The following is a 26,291-nucleotide window of genomic DNA, read 5'->3' as shown; positions in this document are numbered from 1 at the left end:
GAGGTATCAGCATCTCCGACCCTTGCCTGATGATTTTCTTTGAGTCTATAATAGGCTCTATGACGAGCGGATAATAATTCTAAACAGTGAGCTTTACTCTAGAAGGCTAATGCAGCTAATAGTGCCAGACCTCTTAGAGTTTTACGATTCAAAAAGTAAAGCTCGGTGCGGGCTGCGCAAGCGGTACCAAATAGACAGGAAAAAAAAATATGTATACTGTACTGGATCCAACTGCTAGCTAAAAAGTGCCCAATACAATTAAATTAAAGAGAACAGAGAGAGACATCAAAGTTCACTAAAAATGTGCAAAATCTATCCAACCCCCTCTCCCTCCCTCTGACAGTAACATTTCACAGGATAATCTAGTCAGAATCATTGCCAGAATTAACGTTGGCAGCAGCACCACTTTTGTACCCAGCCATTTCCTCTCTGTACCGCTTTGAGTCTGCCTTGGCCTTAGTTTCAAAGGGCTCTTTCTCCTCAGCTGCTCAGAAGAGAACATAAATTTACATATTAAAAATAGTAGGATGACAAGAAAATAAAAAAGGAATATAGCTCAATATTACCTGACATTTTCTTCCACTTCTCACCAAGTGCCTTCCCCACTTCAGTAAAGGCCAATCCCGGATTGCTTTTCTTTATATTCTGCACAATTATATATAATGTTAACAGATTATTTTTGTGGCTTAACAAAAACACACAAAAATGCAAAAACTTTCCGGCAACAAATAAAATTACATGAATAAAAAAGGTCATAAAATAGGGTATTAAATTTTTTGGCATGCTTTGCAATAACATATATGCACACTACAGCAACATAAATACAGCTGTTCAAAATTACTATGATGTTTGCTTTTCCCTGCACTACGTATGCAAAATTGTGGTAGAGATTCTTAAATATTATGACTAGGGGTGCAAACGGATCAGATACGGATCGGATAGTGGTAAAACCATATCCGTATCCGCTTTTAATATTTGGATACTGATACGGATTGGATATTAGATGGATATATACGGATACGGATCGGATATCCGTAGATATATGCATAAATATTTTAATTATTTATGGTAAATTATATGGTACATATCTACTATTCGGATACGGATAATTAAAATTCAAAACCATATCGGTATCTGTATCCGCACAGATATTCGGATATCCATATCTAATTTTCGGATACGGATGCGGATACGGTCGGATAATATCCAACCCATTTGCACCCCTAATTATGACAGAGTAGATGGGTTACCATTGCAGTACAACATATATTCTGATAAGTGAAAACAATGACATGAACAGCCTCAAGTTTTGTTTCCTATATCAGTACACAACCACTTTTCTTTACCAATCTAAACAACATTATGGCTACAAAAGTACATAATAATATTTCACAAATAAAGAAGAAAAAACTTGCCTCTCTTTCTGCATTGGAGAAAAACATGAAGCCACTCATGCCCCTTTTAGGGGCATTTGGGTCTTTTTTCTTCTTCGGCCTCTTCTTTGATCCCCCTTCATCTCCATCCTTTGCTTTTCTCTTGGATGATGATGGCTTGGTAACAGTTGCTTCCTTTTTCGGCATTTTCTGTTGTTAAAGAACATTCATATTACATCTCTTTGAAGTTCTAATATTTAAGAAAGCAGAAATATTACAGTTCCATATAGATTACCCATCTATAATATTTCTAAGAGAAAAGGCATCCTCATAAAATCCATAGTAGCAGGTACAGTGGTAATCAAATTTAATCAAGAAGACCAAAACCAACAACAGGTGAATTGCCCGCTAACAATTGTATTGATAAAAAAAAAGTTTTATAAATTAAGGTACAGTGGTATCATTTTGTTACGTCTTTTAGTTTTCCTTGCATCAAAAGCCAAAGTATTGAAAATATTCGAGTACTAAGAATGCAAACAGTGAAAAATAAAGGCATAGAACATGTTACCTCTTTTTTCTCGCCTCCACTGCCACTGGCATCAGAATGTTCTTCGTCTGAATCATCTGTGGGGGACCCACTGTCATCCTTCTCAGCAACAAAATCTTCATCCTGTCATAAGCAAGGGCAAGATCAGTTAGAAAACCAACAATGAAGAAAGTCGCTTAGATCCTTGCATAATCAATATCGCAATTAAAAAATTGAGCTTTACAAGTGCATGCAAGCAGAAGCAAGAAATTGTTCTGTACATTCTCATTCAATGATACTAAATTAAGAGTTAACTGATAGTCACATTTTCATGAATTATTGGCTTTTCTCAAGGAAATTTTCAATGTGTCTTCATAATGTAATCTTTCCTAATGATCTACCCAGCCCCAAACACAAAGTGAACGAACATATACCCAAGGTAACCAGACCAACCGATACAGTACCAATGATAGGAATGTTCTTTTCTGGCTCAACTAGAGCATTTTTATCACATCAAAGGTTGTTTGATTAGTTTTTAAGTCTCCACATGGGCTTCAAAAGATAGATCCAGACAAATGATCTTGATCTAATTCACAACAGAGTCAGATACAGCACCTCCCAACATTGTTAAATACCAAGTTTGTTTCGTACAAGATCACAAAATTTTAAAAATGAGGGTTGAGAAGTCTGTTTGGTACTTTTAACATTACCATCCTCTTGATCTTAGACACAACAAAATACAAAATAAAAAAAATGTACAGATATTAGACATTAATGCATCATTAACAAAGTAGATAGATAGATCATGGCCATCAGTTCAGACTCTCATTTGAAGCCCATCTGACAGTTCAAAGGTTAAGCTCAAGGCTACCTTCATGAGCTGACCCAAAATAAAATCTTCTCTAATGTTTTTCGAACCAAGTCAAAATTAAAACCCTAAAGACCAGGCAACCTGAGAAAAGAAAACCAAAATGAAATAACAAAATTGGCAAAAAAGAAGACCAGGAAGAAATCATTATATACAGAGGCCAGAAAAGAAAAGTAATAATATGCATCATGAGTGAAGTTAGGTAATTACCTCTTCATCACTTTCATCATCACCAGCTTGGTTCTTAATATCCTCAAGATACGGATCAACTGTACTGTCATCTGTATTTTGAAGAACTGCAGCTACGCCAGCAGCTGTTTGCACCTCCCCTAGGTTGAGTATCTTCAAGCCCTTCGCACTTTACAAAAAGGAGTAAACCAAATATTGTGAAATTCTTCCTCATACAATGTTAGCCTTGTTTATTCAGTGAAATATTTGCAGCCTTAACCTCAGCATCCTTTCAGATGCCTCTTGCGAGAATTGAACCTGCATCTCCATAGAGATGCGAGGTTCATACAATGTTAGGTAGATCCCCACAAATATGTCTGTTACTTTTGGCACACATTATCAATAAAGGGGAGAATTCCTAGAACAATAATTATCACATACACCCCTGACTGCAAAATATGGAAGTATCACTAACATAACTTTTCCTCCCAATATCTTTAAAAACCAAAATAACAACAAGAACGATGAAAAAAATCATATAAGTGCCCCTCTTTTCTGCATCATTCAAAAAAGAGGAAGCAAAGATGAAAAAGGATTAGTTGGGGACTGAGTGAACTGTTTTATTTTTTAAAATATAGGCCGTTTTTTTTATATTTTTCAGGCATTTCGAACATGTCTAGTTTAACATAAATATAACAGTTTAAGTAACCTTTAACCACAGGAATTAGAAAAAAGTAAGAAGAGAGGAAGGAAAAGGATATACCTAATGAAATTAAAGAGGCTGTGGTACTCATTCCTTTGGATATTTCTGAACAAATGCTCCTGTTCGCTCTTAAGTCTGACTAGTAGATCAAAGTAGTGAGATGACACACTTGAGCCACCAGCACCATGTCTTTCAAATTCCATATAATCAATCTGCGTCATTTAATTTTTTAAAGAGGTTTACAAGCAGCCTATTATACTTAAAAAGAAAAGACCATAATAAACAACTTGTACTGTGTACACTATGGAAATACAAACCCTTGTGAAAAACAACTCAAATCAGACTATATCTACAATTTCAACTATGCAATTAACAAAAAGCATCCCAAAGCTCACAATGGCACCATGAAAAATTAGAACACACCAATCAGCACTTTAAGGAAAGGACAAACTTATCCAAACTACTTGTGAATGTGACCCTGAGTAATGAAAAAATGAAAAAAAAATATAATATAATAAAGAGTGAGATCAAAGCAGAAAAAAATTGTACCTCATCGTGAAGTATTAGAGTTGGAGGTTTGGGAAGAAAGAAGAAACCCTTTTCAAGCGGGTATAACAGCCCATCTTCTGCCTTAAGAGAAGATTTAACTGCATACCCATCTTGAGCACTACGGAATGAACTAGGTCTTGTCACCTTTGAACCCGATAAGCCACGTAAAATTTTGGTGAAGACCTCATGTATTAAACCCTGAACAAAAATGGGACAAGATTATGGCTAGCATCATTACAGGATTTAGATTTCATCTAGTAATGAAATCCAATTTTTGCAATTGCTCAAAATAATGCCCAACTTAGCAAGAGTTAACCCAAAGTTGTGCAAACCAAGATTAGTCCTCAGTGTACAATGCAGTAGTCTAACCCCTAGCTTCAACTTACCCTCGGTGGAAAGTCAGATGATGAAACAACCAAGAAAGGGAATCACAAATTTATTAAAGCATGGGACCAAAAAGGTACAGAGCCCAGATTACAAGTAATTCCTACGAGTAATAGAGACATTCACAATATGTGATGTATACAAATATATATGCATATATCACCTTGTATGTTGGCTCCAGTCTGTCCTTGTATTTTGAAGTAAGTTGTTCCTCACTTAACGTCAGTTCCCTTTCAACAACAGCCTCCGTCTCAAACTGAGTTGAAATTAAAATGAAAACCAAATGATAGAATATGTGATGTGTTGTAAAATAAATTTCAACAGTAAGTAGATATTTAATTGAGTTGTAAACTTGTAATTCAAAAGGATGTACCTGAATAACAATATGCGGATACAGAGTTTGTCCTTTGCGGATTGGCGGATCAAGAGTAATCACAACAAATGTATGAGGCTGGTTGGACTGCATATATAATAACACACGTATATAATAATTATTATCTCCAATAGTTTCATAAATGACAAAAAAAATTGATCTCTTACTCCTTTCCAAATACCAAACTACTATTGAAGAAGGGTTAAAGGTTTAGGCCCAAAAATACTTCACATTTTCAGGGACACCTGGGAAATTATTCAATTCAATGGGTATGCAAGGGAAATCCTCTTCCCAAAATCTAAAATTCAATATATTCGAATAGAAGAAAAGCAAAATCAACATATTCACATAAAAGAAAAGCAAACCTTCGGCAGCAGGAAGAGGCGAACGACACTGGTATATTGAATTTTAAAATCATTTGCCTGCCCTTGGATTCGCAAAAATGACATGTACAGCTCAATACTATATCGTCCCCTGAAAAACACAAAAAATTATGTTAGCCCTCCTTGGGGTTGAAACAGCAGGTGAAAGAGCATAGAAATGCCATTTTTGTCTACCTAGGTGTGAGAATTGAAATTCCTTCAAACGTAACAACAGGCTCTTCCGATGATCCTACATCTGCGAACTGTTTTATCTTATCCAGGAAAACCTGAAAACAAAAATAAATAAATTAGAAATTGGCTTAAAACTAAACATCTGAAGTCAACTGACGGCTTTACTGTTAATTTAAAAACTACCCTTGAACGTAATCAGATTGACAACAAACACTCACCTGTGCAGGAGGCCGGTTCTCATCTCCAACAAATTGGGTATTGGAGGTGGGAATATGGAAACTCACATCCATCAACGAATCTTTCTACATTTGACCACAAAATTAATTCATAACGATTAAATCAATGGAAATTGATATTGAAATTGCCCCTCAAATTTCATGTTAATTCAATTGACATCAAGTATCTTTCCAACCATATTTTGGAACAGTAACAAATTGTTCATCAAAAGTATACTAGCATTAATTTAGGGAACTGATATTTTTATTAGGAGAAAAGCTGCCAGAATTTAAGGTTGATACTTCTCCATATCTTTTCCAGAAGACTATACTAGCAGTTCGGTATCATAGCAAATAACTTATTTCTTTTATTTGTCAATGAGAATCTTGTATTCCAGAGAAATTTAGAGTGAAAATTTTATGCAATTTAACTAAACTAATAATGAATTAAGCACCTCATTTGCACCCGTAGTATCATCCACATGGAATTCCAAGTACACGTCTGTTTTCCCTTGCAACTGTGTCTGCGAAACATCAGCTAGAGAGACCTCAAATGCTTGTTTGTTACTAACCATGAATGTCAGCATGTTTCCTACAATATGAAGCAAATTTTAGCACGTTCTGCTGGTATACATAAAATAGCTAATAACATTAATTATTTTTCTTCTTCAAAATGAGAACAGTTTTCTGCGTCTTTGCAAATATCATCTAACATTATTTATTTATTATAATTATAATGAAAAGGGAATATTTCATTATATATTTAGATAGGTTTTCCTAACTAGAGTTTGCTACTTGTTTCTATGTCCAATCTTAAAAACAAGCCAACTAGATGTTACAAGTTATACTGCAAATTCATGTTACTTATAAGTAGATTGAAATTAGGGGCTATTCAGTCACCTTTTTCTTCAGCATACCTTCCAAAGGTTTGGAGTGATTTACAACTTAACCATACAATCTTGTATGTCATTAAAATATATGAAATGCAGCAGAGAAGGTTAGACATTGGGCTAATTTGCAAAAATGTCTGACATTAAGTACTAAATAAGAAAGGGAATGAAATTTACCATCTATGTCAACAGCTCCCCAATTATGGCCACTGACAGAAAGCTGTTTCTCTTCAGGCGTTGCTCCAATATTCTTTTGTATAAAACTATTCAAAGTGCCAACATCCTTCATATCAAAAGTACAGTATAATTGTTAGCTTATCTAGTCAAATATCATTCTTAATAAATCCACAATGGGTCAAATTTTGATCCTAATGTATACAAAGTGGTTAAACGAACCAAGCAAGGATTTAATGCATACCTTGCAAAAGCTAAATATGTCACGTATTCCCCCCATCAACATAATCCCACAACATAAATAAAGACACAAACAGTCAAGAAGGACAGGTAATTTGGGCCCCGGGTAGTAAGAACGATCAGTAATGGATAGTATGCTTCGCTCTTTGCAAGTTTTACTCAAAAATTTAATTTCCATATTTGTAGCGGTAGCTGGAAGATTTCACGTACGGTACATATGATATATTGATATTTTAAAAACTGAAATTTCACCTGAAACGGGGGAAGTAAATTTCAGCGAATTCTTTTTATATCTCGAAGAATTCTTTTTATATGTCATGCAGTACATTTTTGCATTCACATTTCAAATGGGAACAACAATGAACTTATATGAAACCACTGGCAAAATTAGGCTAAACCCAATGGACTTATATGAGCAAAGCATCCCTCTATGAAAACATTTCATCTTTTGCAACCCAATTTGTTATACTGTCGTGTTTACAGTATACTAATGGGTCTATTCAAATAAACTGGTAACCAAAATATTAAGTTGAACAATTACCTGTTCTTTAAAACCAATGAATTTATAGAATACCCCATCTTTTCTTCTCACCCCAAGTTGGTAAGCCCGCGACACTTTCATCCAAGTGAGAGATACTATCTCAGATTTGTTGACAATTATTTCCTTCCCACCACCTTGTTTTTTCCATTGGAGTCCCCCGGAGTTTAGGCGAAATTGGCCCGGGTTCTGAAAAAAAAAATGGCAGACAAAAGGAAACACACTCAAGCTCAATTTATTGTTTATTAAATTATTTTCACTAAAATCAATAGCACCTCAGAACTTCAAAGCTCCAGAAAACTAGGGCTAAACTATTTGGAGCAAACTTAATAAATTATCTTTCTTTTAAAAATTAATATGACAGCACACAGAAGTTCGTTTATATCAAGTACAAGCTAATATTACACCTTCACCAAAAAAAAAAAAATTGTCGGTGCATGTAAGGCAAACCCTGAAATCAAACCCTAATGCATTCCAAGCCAGCTACTGAGGCCTGATACTCAGAAATTAATCCTCAGTAATATTCCAATTTCAGCTATTCGAGCATGGTTACAGCAAAATACCGAACCGAAATCAAACCTAAGAGTCCAAAATCCAAAAGAGACGCACAAATTAAGAGAAAAAAAAATGTAACAGTTAAAAGGGATGAATCAAAAGCGGCTGTTCTCACCGTGCCTCCTCGGCCACCGAGGAGAATACCATTAAACTGATGTCCGTCCGTCATTTCTCTCTATTCCCCGACCACTTCTCTCTCTCTCTCTCTCTCTCTCTCTCTTTCTCTCTTTCTCTCTCTCTCTCGTTCTCTTTTGGTCCCTCTCCCTCTCAGTCTTTAGTAATTTGAGGCGCGCCCCCTTTCCAGTGAATCCGTATCCTCTATTACCCTAGCATGTACATTGGGCAGATATCTGGACCGTCCATCTAATCCAGCGGACCAAAAAAAACGCTGCCCGAGGCTATTATACAAGCTGACCGACCGCTGACCAGCTCTCTCCGTCTCTCTTTTTCTTCGCGAGAATTTCTCACCGTTAGAAGCTCGTCTCTCTCTCTCCTCTCAATACTTTCTCCTCCGACCAGCTCAGCTCGACCTCCCACCGATTTGCTTTACTTCTCTTCCTACCCCCTCCTCCCATCTCGCTGGCCTTCGACTATGTTCATGTCAGTCTTGGATCTGATTTAGCATGTATTTTCAGGTCGGCTATTTCGTCTCAATTCAAGGTTTGTACTCTCTGACATTTGCATATATGCCCCTGAGTGCTTTTCCTGGTGCTAATGCTCTTCTAATGAGGTCAGAAGATTGTCCTGTAAGAACAATGCTTCCCTGAAATTAGGGCCGGCTTTTGTAGGCTGGTATGTTACTGGTAGACGGAATCTAGTGTAACTGGTTTCAATAATTTCAATCAACATCTGAGATCGGTACAGCAGTTTTGTAATGTATTATTTATCAGAAGAATACTGGTTTCTGGTAAAAGTATTTATCTCTGGACTCAAGACTGGGGAGAATGAATAGTGAAATATAAATTGCCGACTTTATTCACATATGCCCAAAAATCAGAAAGCTCATTGGTCACTGCAGGATTTACTTCGAAACCAGGAGATGACAACTCTTCAAACCAAACCTGTCGCATCAGGCCGGCCATGAATTTCAGGTCCTCTGCTAACAAGGCCCGATTACAGCTGCTGATGTCAGACATTGGAACAAGCCGAGCAGAAAGAGATGATGCAAACTAGAAACCAACTACGGATGGAGCTTTCTCAGTAAAATCTGTGTATATTACACTCTCAAACACGTCCCAGGATTACATCTTGCATCAGTAGGATTTGGAGTTTAAATGCCCCTCCAAGAAGCAAAGTATTTACCTGACTTCTTTTGAGCAACAAAATTCTGACAGCGGAGAATTTAATAAAAAGAGTATACAACTTGCCAAATTTTTGTTATTTGTGTAAAGCGCAATGGAGCCAACAATGAAGAATTCTAAATGCTGGATGATATTACACAAGATGTAGCATAGTTAGCCTTTCATTTTTCATTTTTCTGTTTTACTTTTTATTCTCTCTTTTTCGTTTTTTGTTCTCTTCCCATATTTCACAAGATGTACTGTCAAATTGTATTTTGTTTCTGAATTAATGTCATGTATTAACTTTATTTTTGTAGGCTTAAACTCTTGTAAATTTACACTTATGATGTCAAATTAATAAAATTTTGGTGCTAGACCCTCATTTTTTTTCTTCAAAAATAGATTCAGATACATAAAAATTACACAAAATATGATTCTCACATTATAAAAAATATGGATATACACTAAATTAAGCATTCCAGAATAGCATATAGCAAAATTTCTCTTATTTACCAGAAACAATTGTACAATAAGAAATAAGAAACGTGTAAAACAACAAGCCCTTCCATAGATTATCAGGGTTGACACTACCATAATACAATCACATCTAAGCCCTTCCATTGATTCTCTAAGAACCTATATAAAAAGAGAGATAATTAGCAAATAAGGCACAACAGATTGTTTACATGTAAGCCATTGTAGAGAATAGCTGCTTCTGATTGAGCTGAACTCTCCTCAACATTATGATACTAGGGGCATTGTTGTCCATTTCCTTAAAAAAATCACATCTTTTTATCCCTTATGAATTTCTTTCTAAAATTTTCACAGCATATAAAGAATATTAGAAGCATTTTTACTGATTAATAAAGCAATTATACAACTTTGCATTAGACCAGAAAAAAAGCACAAGTCTAGCATATAAAGCCTTTGCATTAGACCAGAACAAAACACCAAGTTTGCATTAACCTTTAACCAAATAAAATTATTCAATAATAACCTATATCTCTCTCCACTAAGAAGGGGTCAATGTAATATTTTTGAAATATGGATCTGTGTTCTCCTTGAAATCTGAATTCTACATAGAAAGACAAACATACTTGGATTAGAATAAAAGAATTATAATGTGATTTAAAGGTAACTTCATAATAAAAAGAACCGTAATGTGCAACTTCAGAATAAAAAAACCAGCCTTGATCACATGAATAAAAGCATCATCTTCATGTGATTAGAAGGTAAAGTGAAGACCGAATTTGATAGAGTTGCATCCGAATTATAGACTAAATTTGATAGAGTTGCATCTGAATTGCATACTGAATTTGATACTTCAACTTGCTGAAAATAATTTTGTTGTGTTAGTACACAAAACTATCATAATATAGTTCTTAATAAAATGATTTTAATGAATTTACCATTGATGAGGTCAATGGCATTGTACTAGGTCCGTTGAAGCACTACACCATGATTTATAAATTAAATCCTATACATGAATTCTTCACAAAAGTCAACAAAATATTTGCATGATGAATTCAACCAGTAGAACCGAAAAGATTCAGCATTAATTATGACCTAAAGTAGCACAAACAAAGAGCAATTACCAAAAAAATGATCTACTTAAGTATATCATGAGAAAATTTTAGATAGAAAGAAAAATAATACCAATTAAATTAGCATGCACAAAGGAAGCACGGAACGGAGAGATGATCAGTAATTTTTAGGATTTAATGCTTATTAAATGTTATGTTATATTTATTTCCGTAAAGAAAGTATACCAAGACAGGCGAGTATAAAGTAATGGTTTTGGAATGCACTTGGTGTAGCACAAAATAACATTACTACTCTTAACGTTTCAATTTGGTAATTAGTAAACTTACAATCACTTATCTTCACAAATTAATAACTTCCATAAATATATATACAATCATTACATTAAAAACTTTGCATTTTTACTAAACAATATTAGTATATATAGCATATATATTGGTAATGTGTAGTGAATGAAAAATAGTCCAATATTGATATAAATGAACAATTATATTGAATGAAGATACAATTAATAATATCCAAACGGCATCTCTTTTTCCTTCTTTTTATTAGCCTCCTTACACTCTCATTATCGATCTATTACATTTCTCTCTTAAATTTTTATTTTTTGAGTAAAGTTGGAGATCAAGTCATCCAACTATTTAATATCCTTGTTATTACAACAAAATATTTCCTCCATCTGAATTTTGAACCCATTTGTCCCTTAATTCTTAATATTTCTAACATTAAATAATCATTTAAATATATAATGTAAATTTTGTTTTAATAATATTTAAGTAAAGTAATATGTAGCATAGTTTCCGCCTTAATTAGCATAACCCGCTATAGCCTCGACTAATTAACACCTTTACCGTTAGAGACCAATATCCGTTATCTAGAATATTGGTCTCGAAAAGTGCTAACAAACCGTTAATTATCTATGTAGAGCATTTACTTATACATGATTTACACGTGGCGTGACTAAATTTTGTCGGTAGTTAACTTGAGACACAAATTATATATCTTCAACTATTCGATGAAAAAACAGATATTTTCAAAATTATTGCAAATTTTTTTTTTACTTTTGTATGTCATAATGGCGCAAACCTTAATTACAATTACGATAATGGATTATGGATGCCATTTTAGATCTAACAGGATGAGATGTACATCGTTTCTCATTGTATTTGTTATAATATGAAAGGCTCTAGGCAGCTAATAATTAAGTTGCACGAGGGCAATAGAAATTGATGCATGATTTATATATATGTTCAAAATATTGTTGAAATTAATGCTATGAGCTAAGAGCTATATATTGTGAAACAATTATTTATGGCAAATGAGTAATACACTTATATATATTATAATTTCTTCTACTTAATAAATTTTTATGATTTATTGAACATATATATATATACCCTCGAAAAACTAATATCTCATGTAGTATTGGGTACGTACGTACGTACGTACGTAATTTTTATATTCTAAATAGATTAATTTGGTATAGTAGCTTTTATCTACAGGGTTTTCATTCCGTGATTAATTAATTCCGATCTTAGTTTTATAATTCTATGGAAATATTCCAGGAGCATGCACAAAATTATATATTATCTTTAATAGGAAGTGTGTCTTTCATGGCTTGTAAAAGAATGTTCTTAAGGAACGGGGCCCACGTGTTCATGCACCAACAAACTGTGAGAGAGTTGGTACGGGGTAAAATTAAAATTTTATTGTCGCATATATACTCACATCCTTCAAGTCTTTTGTATTTTATATTTTTTCTCTAATAAGTAATAAGGGCTTAATTTAATGGAAAGAGATTATTTTGCAGTGATTATTTTACAATGATTCATTCCGTTCATCTCTGTTTCGTTTTATATCAATACAAAGTTACAAATTCAATTTAATCCCTAATTTGAAATCCGATGATTCAAAATGGATCCGTTGGTCAAAACTACAAACTTTAACGGCTGTTAGCCTGTTACTACCTACTAACTCTACAACTAAATGTAAAAGCAGTAACGCTTAAATTTGTCCAGTCTATGGTGCCATCTGCCATGCATCCACTTCTTCTTGTTCTCATGATCTCATTTTTTAAATATTGAAATTCCTGGATTAAATATATACACTACAACAATCAATGCACCATACAACTATTTTCGGTAAAACATAAACTCAAGCATTGTGAAGTTAATTTGTTCATTGTTTTTTTTTCCACTAGCCATGCATATTAGTTTTTTTAAGGGTGTGCTCTGCAATTCGGCTCATTTTATAAAAAAAAATAGTACTAGTTTTGGATTATGTTTCGAAAATTTAATTTTTAAATTGAGACAAATGTTATCAAATAGAATACAACATCAAAAATATATAGAAATTTTAATAAAATGATCACCCAATAAAGTAATTTCACACATTAAATTAGATATAATCCACACATATATTTGGTGAGTATTTGATAGTAGAAAATTAAATAATTTTTAGTGGTAACATTACATTTGACAATATCCAAGGTTCTAAAATAATTGATGACTTATCTTAGAGATTTAAACTTAAATCATTTTTTTAGAATATTAATTAATAACACAAGATAATGTGCAGATAGATGAGATCCATATATGACTGGAGAACCAAATCTGATGTAATTGATAAACACAATGGGGTTGTTCGGCAACACCTCTTAATCCTAGTTAGGATTAAGTCTTAAGAAAGCTTAAGGAACCGATGTTCGGTTGTCTTAATCCGTGAGTGATAGCTAAGGAGGCTAAAGAAAGAGGTAGAGATGCCTTAAGACCCGGGCAGAGGATTAAGATCCGGACAAAAGGAGGCTAAAGGAGGTAATATTAATCCGTGCTAAGGAACCGGTATTCGGCAGGATTAAGCGGCTAAGGAAGCTAAATGAGACTCCTTTAATCTTAAGGAGACTTAAGGAAGACTTGCTGAACAGCTCCAATACTTTATGTATAAAAGAACATAGATTCAAATTTTCAATACTGATTAAAATTTATAAAAAAAAAAACGTAAAAATCCTTCCTTTACTCAAAATAAAAATTGACAACTTCGACATGACCAAATCCTCTCCACTGTACGCAGTACGGAATATTAGCAACTGTATAAATTTTTTTTTTAGCAATGAACTAATTTGATGTAAACATACTCAAAACATTACAATTCTTAGAATTTTGAATCAAATACTTTCAACGTGACACTAGATTTGTAATTGCACACCTACTTTCTAAATTTTTTTCACATACTTCATTTTTTTCTTACGAATAAGATGATGTTTAAATTTTTTAAATCAATTCAGTATGTTTACATCAAATTTAAACCAGGAACGAAGTAGGAGGGACTGATGGGGCTGCGGTTCTCCCAGTATAAAATTTGATACTAATAGAGCAAAAAAAAAAAGTAATTATTAGTAGTCATATAATAAATCATAATTTTGTATTTAACCAAGCATTATGTTTTGTATTTAACTCAATTTCAGTAATGAAATGGGCTTTTTGCCTCTTTTAAAAAAAAAAAAAAAAAAAAATCATAATTTTAATGTATATGCTGACAATAACCTCTGATTCTATCTGATACCAACTTCTAACTCCACTACACACTATAATTTCTTACCTGACAATATCTTATTGCCAATTGCGCAAAACACGTTTTTTTTATTTTTTTTGAAACATTAAAAAAGTCACGACATCAATTAATCCAATGGATTAAACTTTGTCGAGTTCATTCAAACTTTGATCAAACTTAGCTGCTCTGGTCCTGACACGGCTAAATCAACTAGTCTCCTTACAAGCTTTCTCTATAAGCAATGTATGGAGATCGATCATTATAGAAATATAAATTACTGTTGCAAGGGTTGATTTATATGAGTATATGACAACTAAACATCAACCTGGTTTCAATCACTGATCCAAACAGTGCAGGCTGCATTGTTTGGCCATGAAAGTACACCTCAGAGCATGTCGCACATTAATTGTTTCATGATGGGTTTTCTTCTCTACGTACTCTCCGCAAATTGTTTTGGTACTTTGCAACATGTTACAGTTACGTATCTAGTATTCATATCCTTATTCGTATTGTCAATTATCAATTTTACATACGCATATTGTATCATTTTCTCCGTATTAATTTGTTGTAATTTCAACCATACTTGATAGGCATTGATTTGGAGAGGAAGGTAGTTGAGAGATCAATATGGTCTGAGAATAGATTTATTGATTGTATATTTGAAGGATTGAAGAGCTTTAGTGAATTTGAGTTAGCTAATAGAATTAAGAATTTAATTTATTGAGGTTGGCATAATACCCGTCCAAAAGTTTTGACATTTTTGTTCTTCTCATTCCTTGGGTACTATTGGGTGAAATTGAGTATACTGAATTAAAGTTCAGTTGTAAAATTTGACGGTTAGTTTGAGTAAAGTGTTTGAATTAAATCATTATGTTGATCTCCACAATAAATGATAATGGTGCATATTGATTTGAGGTGGCAAGAATATGGTGTCAGTAGGGTTCAGCCAAATCAGATAGCTAGGATCAGGTTGTGTAAGGTTGTTTGTTGGTCTATTTGGAATGAGATTAAGAAAAAGTTTATGGATTGTATTCTAGACTTTTGTTGAACATTTCGGGGATCAAATCAAACATACTTCACAAATTGAAAGACTCAGAGAAGTTAAAATGGTGGTATATGTTATTTGATTGATTATATTATATTTGTTGTAGCTACTTGTATTTTTTTTTCTTGGTTGATTTACTCAAAAAGAAAAGAAAAAAAAGGAATAGGGCATGTACTGAGTTCCATGCAATTTCACAAAACATTATTAAGTTTCCAAATAGATGTTTATTAAACCCTAATAATTTGATGACATCAGATTGATCAATAACTGGTGTCCATCACCCTGACAAATAAGACATCAGACTTGCTGTTTTTCCCTCCCAGCTTATTATCAAATACAACAGTCACAATTATTTCTTAATTAACCAGTTCATGACCATTAAGCAGTACACGCTGATTTGCATCAAAAGAAAGGGGCCCGCACTGGGATACCTTTGCGGCTTTTCTTGCGGTAAGAGATGATGCGAGGACAGTTGGCATCGCTCTTCTCGGATCCTGACTCAGAGAAGGTGCCAACATTTGAGGGTTCTTCTTTCTCAGTAGAGAAGCGCTTCACACCAGTCATTGATTGGGACCCATCATCACAAGCATTCCCAGTTGCTATTATGTTCAAGTGGCCCTCTTTGTCAGGATACTCAGTTATCTAAGAAAAATCATTTGTTAGATAATTGATCCTTCTTAATTTTTTGATGAAAAGTTTGCTTATGGAAGAACTGTTGTTTCTTGTGCCAGCACTAGAGACATATATGACTAATATCAGTCATATAATATATTATGAGATGGAGAATCAAGTGCATTGCATATAGTTTTCCATGCCTCAATAAGAAATTAATTTTAGAGAAAATACTACTTCACAAAAAAAATATATATCAATTTTGCTTTCGACAGTTCTATGCATCATTCTCTGCAATCTGAATTTCTAAAATCACGCATATGCTCACTCCTTTTTAATATAAAAGTTCAAGTTCACTCTGAAACTTGCACATATAGCATTTACAGAACCATTTCGTTAATGTAAAGTACTTTTTATCTACCGCGTAGGTCTCCGAATTGATCCATAAAATCACCTCTAATTATCAACACATAATTCTATAACTTCATTCAATTCTAAATATTGCTAACGTAAAATAAATAACAGCTCCCTCTCATGAATTACCTAATGGGAAAATAATGTTCTAGAGAAATAAGTGCAGTTAAATTATTACCTTGCAAGCTATGGAACAAAAGAGATTGGGTTTGGAAATGGCACGAGCACAAATAATGCACGGGGTGCCACCGATGTATGACTTGGGAACACCTTCTGGATATGGCTTTGAGCTCTTTGGATTCAAATGGATAACCTTCGCACTGTTTGCTATATATTGCTACAATTGAAACAACACACATAGAGATCATCCGGAAAACGAATTAGGAAATTTAGAAACTTGATGAAAATATGTATATGATTAACAGAGAGGGGGAAAAGGTACTCTGCATAATATAATTGCATTACAATGCATCATCACTCAACTATGAATTGGACTAAGCAACAATTGCAAAATTTGTAATCATGACAAAATATTAGCTCTCACTGAGTAAAAGATGCAACTTAATTAGGCCCTAAGAGACGATCTTGGTTCTTATAACAAATATAAACCATACCAAATAAGACGTTACTTTTAGTAAAACACCTGCATGTAATAACAAAATAACAAAAGGAAAACAACGCGGTTTGAGTAGGCATTTCTTGTGCAATTCAAAATATCATTTCTTGTTCTGGAAAGAGGTTTCCTTAACAAGACAAACAAAATCTTAATATTTAAGGGCAGTGTACACCATAATTTTGAGGTCAGTAGCATGCATCGACACACTCAATGCATGCATGCAAAGATCTCAGATAATGCGCTTATACTTAGAGGGAATGATGGTACATGTGAATAGCTACAAAGATATAGACTGATCTGCATATAGTAAGGCCCAGCAAAGGAAACTTCTGCGAGCAAAAGATCGAATAAAATGAGCAAGTAATCGCAAAGCTTCACTTAGAAAGCATCCTCCAAGAGATTAAGAACACCATTTGATCAACAAAAGTTTGATGGAAGGAAAGGACTGTATGTTGGTTCAGAACAATTCTGAGTTGAACAAAATCATGAGAAATAATTTTTCTATCCATTATGAAAACTGAGAGCTACATACAAGCGGCAAACATCAAATAATAGAAAATTGTAGACTGATACACTCATATTTGAACTCTTCGTAAATTAGGTACGCTGAGGATATACATAGAAATTTATGTCCAAATACCCCCTTTGAATGTTAGCTTAATTAGAACCGAACAACAAGTTTCCTTTATCATTGACCAAGCAAATTTTACCTGAATTTTTGAAACGTCAATGAGCTTGTAAACATCACTAACACGAACCACGTCACTGTGCACGTAATGACGGATCTGAAGGAGGTTGTGTGTTCCTCCATTGTTGGTGTGTTCAACCACACAGTTTGGGCAGAGGCGGCACGCGCAATCCATGCAAAAGTGATTCTCTTCATTCTTTTTTTCCTTGCTATGGCCCTCGCATTGTTCGAAGAACTTGCTTGCAAGCAAAGGCTGCAACCAAGAGGGCAATGGAGCGCTCCCCTGTTCCATATTGCAATCTTCAAACAGGCTTTTGAGTTAGACTACTGGAAACAGAAAGAAAAAAAAGTTACAGTTGATTAAATTAAATAGTCTAAAATACTGCCAGGAAATACTGAAATTAATGATTCAACACACAAATTCAGATAATTCAATGGCTCCTCATAGAATTTTTCCAAATAAAAGCAATTCAATATATTTATGCAATATTTGATTAGATTTGAATAAAAGATTCAGATTAAGAAGGATGAAATTTTCATTTTGAGGGGGATAAAGGGATGGTTAATTGAAAGCACCAGATTTGATCATGAAATATGTTTCTAGTGATGAAGATTTATATGCTACTTCAAAAGAAACAGATCTTGTTCTAAGTTGATCAAATATCAGATAAAAAGACACAATATTAAGATTTCAAAAGTGCTACATGATCAAAAGAACTACGATCGGCTTTTCTGAGATAGACCAGTGTGTTTGGTATTACAAAATTAAGCATTTAAGAGCAAATATTTAGCAAATCTGAGGAAAGGAAGAAAGAACTAATACCTTCCAATTTAATCATGAATTTGGTTTTATTTCCAATAATAGAAATCAAAATTAACTAGAATTTAAAGCATGTGCTTAGATCAACTAAGAAATTGGTGAGAGTTATGAAAAAGCAAAACAACATATCTAGAATTAAGATAATTTAGCAAGATAACCAAATTACAGATTCAAGATTATAAACAGCAGTTGATATATTTCAATTACAAATACTACATGTGACAAAATAATTAATTATGAAAAAATGCAGAAAAATTGTTTAAAGATAACAAGCTTATTGCAAATGGGATTGAAGTTAACCATCTACAAAAAGATTGACCTTTTGTTTTTTTGTTTTTTAAAAAAAACTAATGAAATTCAAGAGCAAACTGGATAAGTAGTATCTTGAAATTTAACAGACTATATAGAAAATAAAAAAAATCCATCAATTTTTGAGCAAATTACAACCTAATTGCAATAAGTAGGACAAGGTTAAACTAACTAATGGAAGATTTAATTTACCAACCTAATTCTGCCTGAATCTGATCTCAGGCTCTCCCAGTTCTTGATTAGATTGAGGAAGAATTGTTGTAAGAAGATTGAGAGGTCGGCGAAGAAACTAAGTAAAGGTTTTTGGCTTGGTTAGTATGATTGCATTTATATCACACATTAATAGAAAGCAAAAAAAAAAAAGGAGGAAAGTATCAAGAGTGGTGTTTTAGTTCTCTCGCTTGGTGCACCACCCTGACACCATCTGCAGAGACTGAAAGTAGGACCCACAGAGAATGTAGATACATTATAATTATTTATTCATAGTTTTTCCTCATGTTCATCCCCCCAGGAAATATTGCAAAAGTAAATTCATGTGTGATCAGTTACTGAGTGCGTCATTTTTATCTTATCATCAGCTGGCATATATATGACTAATTACTGTCAGTACTCGACTCTGAGTCGGAGCAATTTTTATCCAAGGTTTTTGTGTTTTAGAACAGGCATAGAAGGAATATAATCATTATTTCCCAGTTTAATTGAATTTTCGTGCTGATGGTTAATGCTTACTATGTTTAATTAACCAAAAAAGGAAAACATTTAGTTAAAATATATAGTGCATGTCCTATGTTCAACTATATAATGGTCGAATAGCATACTGTCAGTTTCACCGTGGCTACAAATTATGTGCATATTTCCTTCAATACCTCCAAGTTTTTGTAAAATCAATAAGAATTTGGGGCTCTCTAATCAACCAAAAAGTCATTTGTTGATACTGCAGGTTAATATGTATCAGCACTAACACTGGACGTATGTGTTTTTAAAATTTTGAATCACTCTTGGACCGTTAATCTTAAAACGGTCGAGTGGACTTGGCGGCAATTATCTTGGAAATAAACTTGCTATGACAGGCCTTTTGTGTCAGTGGCAATGGTCTGAATTGTCGTGGGCTCACAGCGCAGCATCGGTTGATCTATAACGCCATCTAGATTCCTTCCGTTTAAATAGAAATACCCACCATCTAGCATCGTGTCTAGCGAGACAAGCTTTAGGGGCCTAAACATATTGTGCAGAAAATCAGTGTATGAGATTGTCAACCAAATCTTAATCATATATAATAAGCAAGAATTCTTCGAAAAACTTGATTATCAGCATTTTCCCTTTGTCACTTTCAATTCTAATTATAATCAGGTAGAATTCGACAATTAGTTAGAAATCGATTAATTCTATAACAAATCAGATTAAGGGTACTGATTGGATTCAATTTATCACTTTCTGATAAATTTATCCTTGGTTGAGTGTTTCTAATTCTATGGCTAGTTTACAGATATGGTACTTGCTTGACCAGTCTACGTTATAATGAAAGTGAAGTGTTATTTCATTAATAAAGGGCACAGAAAAATTGTTTATACTTGTAGTAACGAAACATTAATAGAAATACTATGTACTACCAAACATTACAGATCAGTCTTTTAATGGAGGTTACATGAGCAATTTATGACTTCGGTTACAATAGTAAAGGTTATTTTTTTTCTCTGTGATTCTGAGGCCTTTCGAAGCTCTGATATACTGTTATCCTTACTTTCTTTGTTTGTATGTGGTGACTCAGATGACAAGGTTATTTCTACCTGTCAGTCTGCCACACATAAAATATTAGTGTGAATGAAGCATGACGTTCAGTTTTTGCAATTAATTAACTAAAACAAATCATTTGAGTTAAATTCCGGTTGTGGGATCAAAAGTTTGCAATACAACTTGTGTTCCGACTAGTCAGATATTAATTTTTAATATATGCATCAAGTTGATGCTTCATGCGATTTTTTGTATTTGTATACAATGACGCCAGCCTATTAATTACATGTGCCGCCAAAATTTATTGCAAATCCTTCTTTTATAATACAAATTAAATGGAGTACAATGCATGTCAAAGTTCAAGTTGAAAATATTAAAACAAGAAAGAGGAAAATCATTATCAGCATAGAAATGTTAGAAGAGAACGGTCGAAAAAATAAAAAAAGGAAACAGGAGACTAAACTGGATCATTATAGATGCCCAACAACTAACCAGGATCCGGAAAAGCCCAAATCTGGTGAAGGCCCAATATTGTTGCTATGGATGATATGAGTTGATATTTTTAATTACCCTATTCTCTAATGTAAGTCCTCCTAGGTTTGACTTCAACAGTCATAAATCACGTACGGTAAGCCGTACATTATACTGAGGAATTAATTAAATAAATTACTTGTGTACATATAGTTCGTCAAAAATAAAATCCTACTTCCATATAGTTTTTGTAATACATAAAATTGTAGGGGTTCAAGTGCAAAAAAAAATTAAATGCTTTTGTTTTTCTTGCGGTAAAATTTCAAGGAATGAGATTTTAGGGACTGGCCTCGTGAACAGAAACAGGGGGAATTCTGAATTCTCCCGTCTATTTTCCTCTCCTCCTCTCTGATACCCTAATTGAGCGTCAATATTAGCTTAGATTTTTTACTTCTTTCTAATTTTGAACATTTCTTTTGTTTAAAGTAGAAATTGACTGTCTGGTGGTGCTTTTCTTTTTTCTTTTGTTAGATATATCAGTTCTTTCTGGTTGCAGGGGCTATACCATACAGAATTACACACTGAAAACTCGGAATGGAAACGAAGGGGAATTTAAGGATGAATTCAAAGGTCATGGAAAGTAAAACACAGTAGAAATTATATCAGCAACACCCTATAAAATCCTCAACCCCCAAACATTTATCTCTTATCAAATTAGCAGTTGCAAAAATTACAAAACATTACTTTCTATTGGCACTTTTATCCATTACCAACAAAAGTTAACATGGAAAATCTTATCGCAACACAAAAAGAATAACTCTCAAAATTATTTCCTATAAACATCTGTACATGTATACTTTTCTCACTTTTCTTGGAGATGTATGGTGCGCTATTTGTTAAGCTATACTTGGAAAGAAACTGGCTGTACATGTGTAAAATATTATTGAAGTGCATCAGAAGAATGTAAATTGAACTTTGTCCCAAACAACCTTACGGGCGAGCAAATTGGACCAACCATTCAAGGCTCTGCAATAGAGATGAACAAACAACACAACCGCTGAAAATTAATTGTTTGATCAGTAATTGTGTTTAAATTGAAGCCTTATGTTGTATGTAGCAACAAAATTCCACTATTTAATTAAGTTAATAATTGAATTATTGAATTGCACAGGCATGCTGCAGAGAGAGAGAAATATCATATATATATGTATATGTATATACCTTTATGCATTCCGGCAAATCATCATCTTTGGTCCTAATGTGTGTCTGCAAAGTTTAAAATGCAGTGAAGTAAGATTACATTGTTTCCGAAAAGAAAGTTGAACTTCACTCTGCAATGGTCAATTACGCATCAGTTATTGAGGTTTCTGGCAATCCTGTACAGGGCAGCAGACTTTATAAATTGGACCTTATGTAAGGGCTTTATTGATTCATTTTGGAACAGATCCGCAAATGATCATGGGCAGTGGAAAGACAAATGATAGAGAGAGATAGAGAACCTCCATGACATGGCTGCACAAATGATCATGACCAGTGGAAAGACAGGCAAGGATAACAATTCCAGCAGCCTGAGTGGATGGCCAAAACGAAAGCCTTGTGTGGTCCATAAGCGACAGAACTGCTAATAACCTCGATTTTTCCTGCACTTCTGGCCCCACCATTGCTGCCTTGAGGTAAAACCTAAATAAACAAAATCAAATCACATGAAAAATCAATTAACACCAACCTTCTTATTGGATGTATAATTTTAAGTGCATGACAAGCAACAGCTTTGTATCAACCATGACTGTCTCACCTTGTGCCAGTATACACTGCCAAACATAGAATGCCAGAGTTGTCTAATAGTAAAGAACCAGGTCGGATTATTTTTACAATGGGCAAAGACCTAACATTAGTGAAGAGAGGTATCAAATTTATTACCATAGAAAGTTCAAAGTTGTGGGAGTAAGGCACTTGAAATGAAGCACCTCCTGCACCAACCATTCCATTGCTACAACCTCACTTCGGCCAAAGGCATTGCTACCTACTTTGAAAGTTCTTTGCCTCAACCTGAAGAAAGTGCAAAAAGATATTGATGAGTATTGAACAAATTAAGATGTTTAAATGAGTTTAACACATACTATAATGTAAACACTAAACAAGAATATTGACTTGGGATTTAGGGATAGTTCAAATCAAATCAACAACTACTTTTTTGTTCCTTCCTCATTTATCCACGAGGGAGAAAAAAATGGTGACTTGGTGAAGAGCAGAATAAGAGAAGGAGAAATGCACAATTGAAAAAAGGCGATCTTTAAAGTTCTCACCCGTTTCATGAACATGAAACAGAATACTTACAAACTATCCTAAGTTAAATAAGACTAAGCCCTCAGAAATAAAAACCCTGACACATCTTCTCAGCAACATGCACATATGCTTCCTTAATTGAGGTCTCATATCCCTCTGTTCTGTCACCATGTATCGGAACTTAGCCGATTAATGGTGACCAAATATTAGGCATAAGAACTACGACCTCTGCCACACCCATTCTTACATCATTGAATTGGTGTCGCTGAAACACATGCTCCTTTAAAACTAAAGGTATCAGTCCGATGAAAGCAAGATAGAATCATCAACACACAAATGAACAAAAAAAGAAAGATAATTGGCTTCTTTCAGTAGCATAGGCCTCATAATTTGCTATCTAGCTGGTGCTGAAACAGCTGGTCCGTTGGAGGAGGCTCAATGCATTGAAGGAAATAAAAAAAAAAAGCAGGGAAGCTTTACCTGTTTCTGATCTGATTCTCTTCAATCCTGGTTGCCAGAGTGATGCAAGCTATGCCTAGCAACTGGAGGTTTCTCTCGGTCTTGAAATAGCCCCGGCCCAGAAATCTATCCATCAGTGCAACTCCTAGGAATAGAGTCTCCATCTGGAACTCCATCTCTTGGCACCTCTGCAAAGCCAAAAAAAAGAAAAGGAAAGGTTAATTTTAACTTGTATTCTTTGAGATTTTTGGAAGTCAAATTTCTAATATTGCAAATGTTTGATTGCTTACCTTTAGTAAAATTTGGTCATCATTTTGTTCCTAAAAATATACACCACAATACATGCACTGTTGTTTTCAGAAAATGTGCAGGTAAAATGTGGAACTTTCTAAAATCTAAAAGGTGAAGTACCTAGTGAGTTTTCCGAAAGTCCCAGTCCTATTGAGTTTACACATCCACAACCAAAATCAAACAAATTAAACCTAGTGAACTGTTTAAATTTTCATTAGAATTCTACCATACAAATGTTGGTACAGTTTGAAAAAAAAAAAAAAAAAGAAAAGAAAAAAAAGATAGCAGACAGAGTATATACCTGGAATATCCAATTGATCATTATGGACCGTTGAGCAGAAATCAGATCACCATGATTTGTACTCTTGTTGTACGCAGAAATATAATTATGCATAGAAGTCTCATGCCGTTCCCTTCCCCTGAGTCTTTTGTAGCTCTCTTCATTCTCTTCTTCTATCAACCTTCTTCCCTACACCAGCAAGCCGATTTATTGGAATTGTAAATGAATTAGATAGTAACAATTTTAACTGAAAGCAAAGTAAAAGGAACATTAATGAAACAGTAATTCTGCTCATAAAGCAAAATCGTGCTAAAATTACAGAAGTGTGAAGGAATTTGCAATTTAATTATGCACCAGAAGGAATACAAACATAGTATTGAAACAGCATTATAATCAACTTCATTCCTTTTTCCTTGCAAAATGTTCAAAATGCATGTACAATTTGTTCATGCTTGAGCTGACAATGAAAGAATGGCATGAGTTGAGTTGAGTTGTAAGTTGTAACTCAATTTGAACATTAGAAATTCAAGTACAATTCAAGTTTCGATATTAGATTTCCAGTTTACACTTGGAGGTTGGAACACTGAAGTACAGTCTCAATTAGGCTAAAAATTAAAATATCTATCGAGAATCAAATCGTTCAAAATGCAGCCAAACGAAAATCCATAACACAAATCAGAGTACAGGGAAAATAACAATTGTATTGAGCTTTCAGATACCTCAAATTCAAGCAAGCTTTCTCCAAACAATCCATTCGGCCCTTTAGGGTGCGTGTTAGCAGCTATCCTTCTTCCAGTGAACATTCGAGTAAGCTGTAGAAACTGTGCAAATGCAATGGATGGTCCAGATGTATCGTAAGCCCCATCAGAGGATCCTCCTCCAGTAGAAGAAGAAGCATAGGACGAAGAACTGATCAGTGAACAGAGGCTGTTCCCAGACCACGAGATCATGTGATTTGATGATGACACGTCACACTCATCTGACGAGATTAGGACCAGATCAGACTCCACACAGGCCGAATCAGTATCGACTGTGGAAATCCGCTCGGAGCAGGCTAGATTAGGTGAGTTCCTCGCGATTTTAGAAATAGAAGCAGATTCAACACAAGAGGACTCCAGCACAGAGTTCGAATCAGTTGAAGCGATCTCCTGATCTTTTTTTGATCGCTTAGTGTCTGGCTTGTACTCGACTTCAAGTTCGATTGTGCGCTTCAGTCTTGAGTGGGATCTTCCACTGAAGGAGAGGGTTGAAACGGTTGAGATCTCGCTATGGACGCAGGAGGATATAGAGTCCGAACAGGCCATTTTTCCGACCACACAAGGCGGAGCTCCGTCAATGTCACCTCGTCTCCGACGAGGAAAATTGGATCGTGGCTTTGTAATTGTGGTTTTCTTGAATGAGAATGGATCCGGAACTCTTGAAAGCATGGTGAAATAGTGTTTGTTTGATGAGCTCCTCTGTTTCCAGTGTGTCAGTGTGTTAGAGAGACGGACTGGTTGGTTGTTCTGTTCGCGGCGACGGTTTTGTCTTATATAGAGAAGGAGAAGAGGAAGAATATGCTTTTGAAGACCAGGCGTATAAAAAAGATTTCCATTATTTCCTCAATGATATGTGGGTCATGGTTTCGTTCATTTTTTATGTGCTATGTGTAAAATCTGTACTCCTTGTCTAGATAAAAGAATTTCGGGTGAGAGCGTGAGGATGCTATGTCAGACGTTGGTATCACTGAAAAGATCCCCTGGCAGAGATTCTCTCGTCATATTACAATTTTACAACTTTGTACTTTTG

The 26,291-nt window shown here is 34.4% G+C and overlaps 3 protein-coding genes and 1 long non-coding RNA gene across 5 annotated transcripts; 1 reads left to right on the top strand and 3 right to left on the bottom strand.

Moving 5' to 3' along the window:
- Positions 1–193: 193 nt before the first annotated feature.
- On the bottom strand, positions 194–8,393 carry LOC144556472 (FACT complex subunit SSRP1-like). Its single transcript, XM_078304826.1, has 16 exons — positions 8,226–8,393; positions 7,559–7,744; positions 6,781–6,886; positions 6,169–6,305; positions 5,717–5,800; positions 5,502–5,593; positions 5,310–5,418; positions 4,945–5,031; positions 4,735–4,827; positions 4,188–4,385; positions 3,699–3,850; positions 2,978–3,125; positions 1,942–2,043; positions 1,416–1,583; positions 567–645; positions 194–484 (listed from the first exon to the last, which is right to left on the bottom strand). The coding sequence occupies exons 1-16, from the start codon at positions 8,277–8,279 to the stop codon at positions 363–365; spliced, it is 1,917 nt and encodes a 638-aa protein (XP_078160952.1). The 5' UTR covers positions 8,280–8,393; the 3' UTR covers positions 194–362.
- Positions 8,394–8,627: 234 nt separating this feature from the next.
- LOC144556471 (uncharacterized) lies at positions 8,628–9,772 on the top strand. Its single transcript, XR_013512462.1, has 2 exons — positions 8,628–8,770; positions 9,129–9,772. It is a non-coding gene; the product is annotated as an uncharacterized LOC144556471 (long non-coding RNA).
- A 6,156-nt stretch (positions 9,773–15,928) lies between these two features.
- LOC144557116 (protein RGF1 INDUCIBLE TRANSCRIPTION FACTOR 1-like) lies at positions 15,929–18,148 on the bottom strand. Its single transcript, XM_078305650.1, has 3 exons — positions 17,879–18,148; positions 16,731–16,889; positions 15,929–16,168 (listed from the first exon to the last, which is right to left on the bottom strand). Exons 1-3 carry the CDS (start codon positions 18,146–18,148, stop codon positions 15,929–15,931), a joined length of 669 nt encoding a protein of 222 aa, XP_078161776.1.
- Positions 18,149–21,865: 3,717 nt separating this feature from the next.
- On the bottom strand, positions 21,866–25,980 carry LOC144557631 (cyclin-SDS-like). 2 transcript variants are annotated; one of them, XM_078306229.1, is made up of 7 exons: positions 25,223–25,980; positions 24,525–24,692; positions 23,954–24,120; positions 23,108–23,236; positions 22,687–22,867; positions 22,409–22,453; positions 21,866–22,213 (listed from the first exon to the last, which is right to left on the bottom strand). In XM_078306229.1, the coding sequence occupies exons 1-7, from the start codon at positions 25,928–25,930 to the stop codon at positions 22,178–22,180; spliced, it is 1,434 nt and encodes a 477-aa protein (XP_078162355.1). In that variant the 5' UTR covers positions 25,931–25,980; the 3' UTR covers positions 21,866–22,177. The 2 variants fall into 2 exon arrangements, with proteins under 2 accessions (XP_078162355.1, XP_078162354.1); XM_078306228.1 differs by having other exon boundaries at positions 22,052–22,244.
- Between the last annotated feature and the right edge of the window lie 311 nt (positions 25,981–26,291).

This window comes from Carex rostrata, chromosome 7, assembly GCF_964058835.1.
Source record: "Carex rostrata chromosome 7, lpCarRost1.2, whole genome shotgun sequence".
In the NCBI taxonomy this organism is placed as follows: domain Eukaryota; kingdom Viridiplantae; phylum Streptophyta; class Magnoliopsida; order Poales; family Cyperaceae; genus Carex; species Carex rostrata.
The sequence above is the reverse complement of the archived record's forward strand: the minus strand, read 5'-3'. Positions and strand labels throughout refer to the sequence as shown.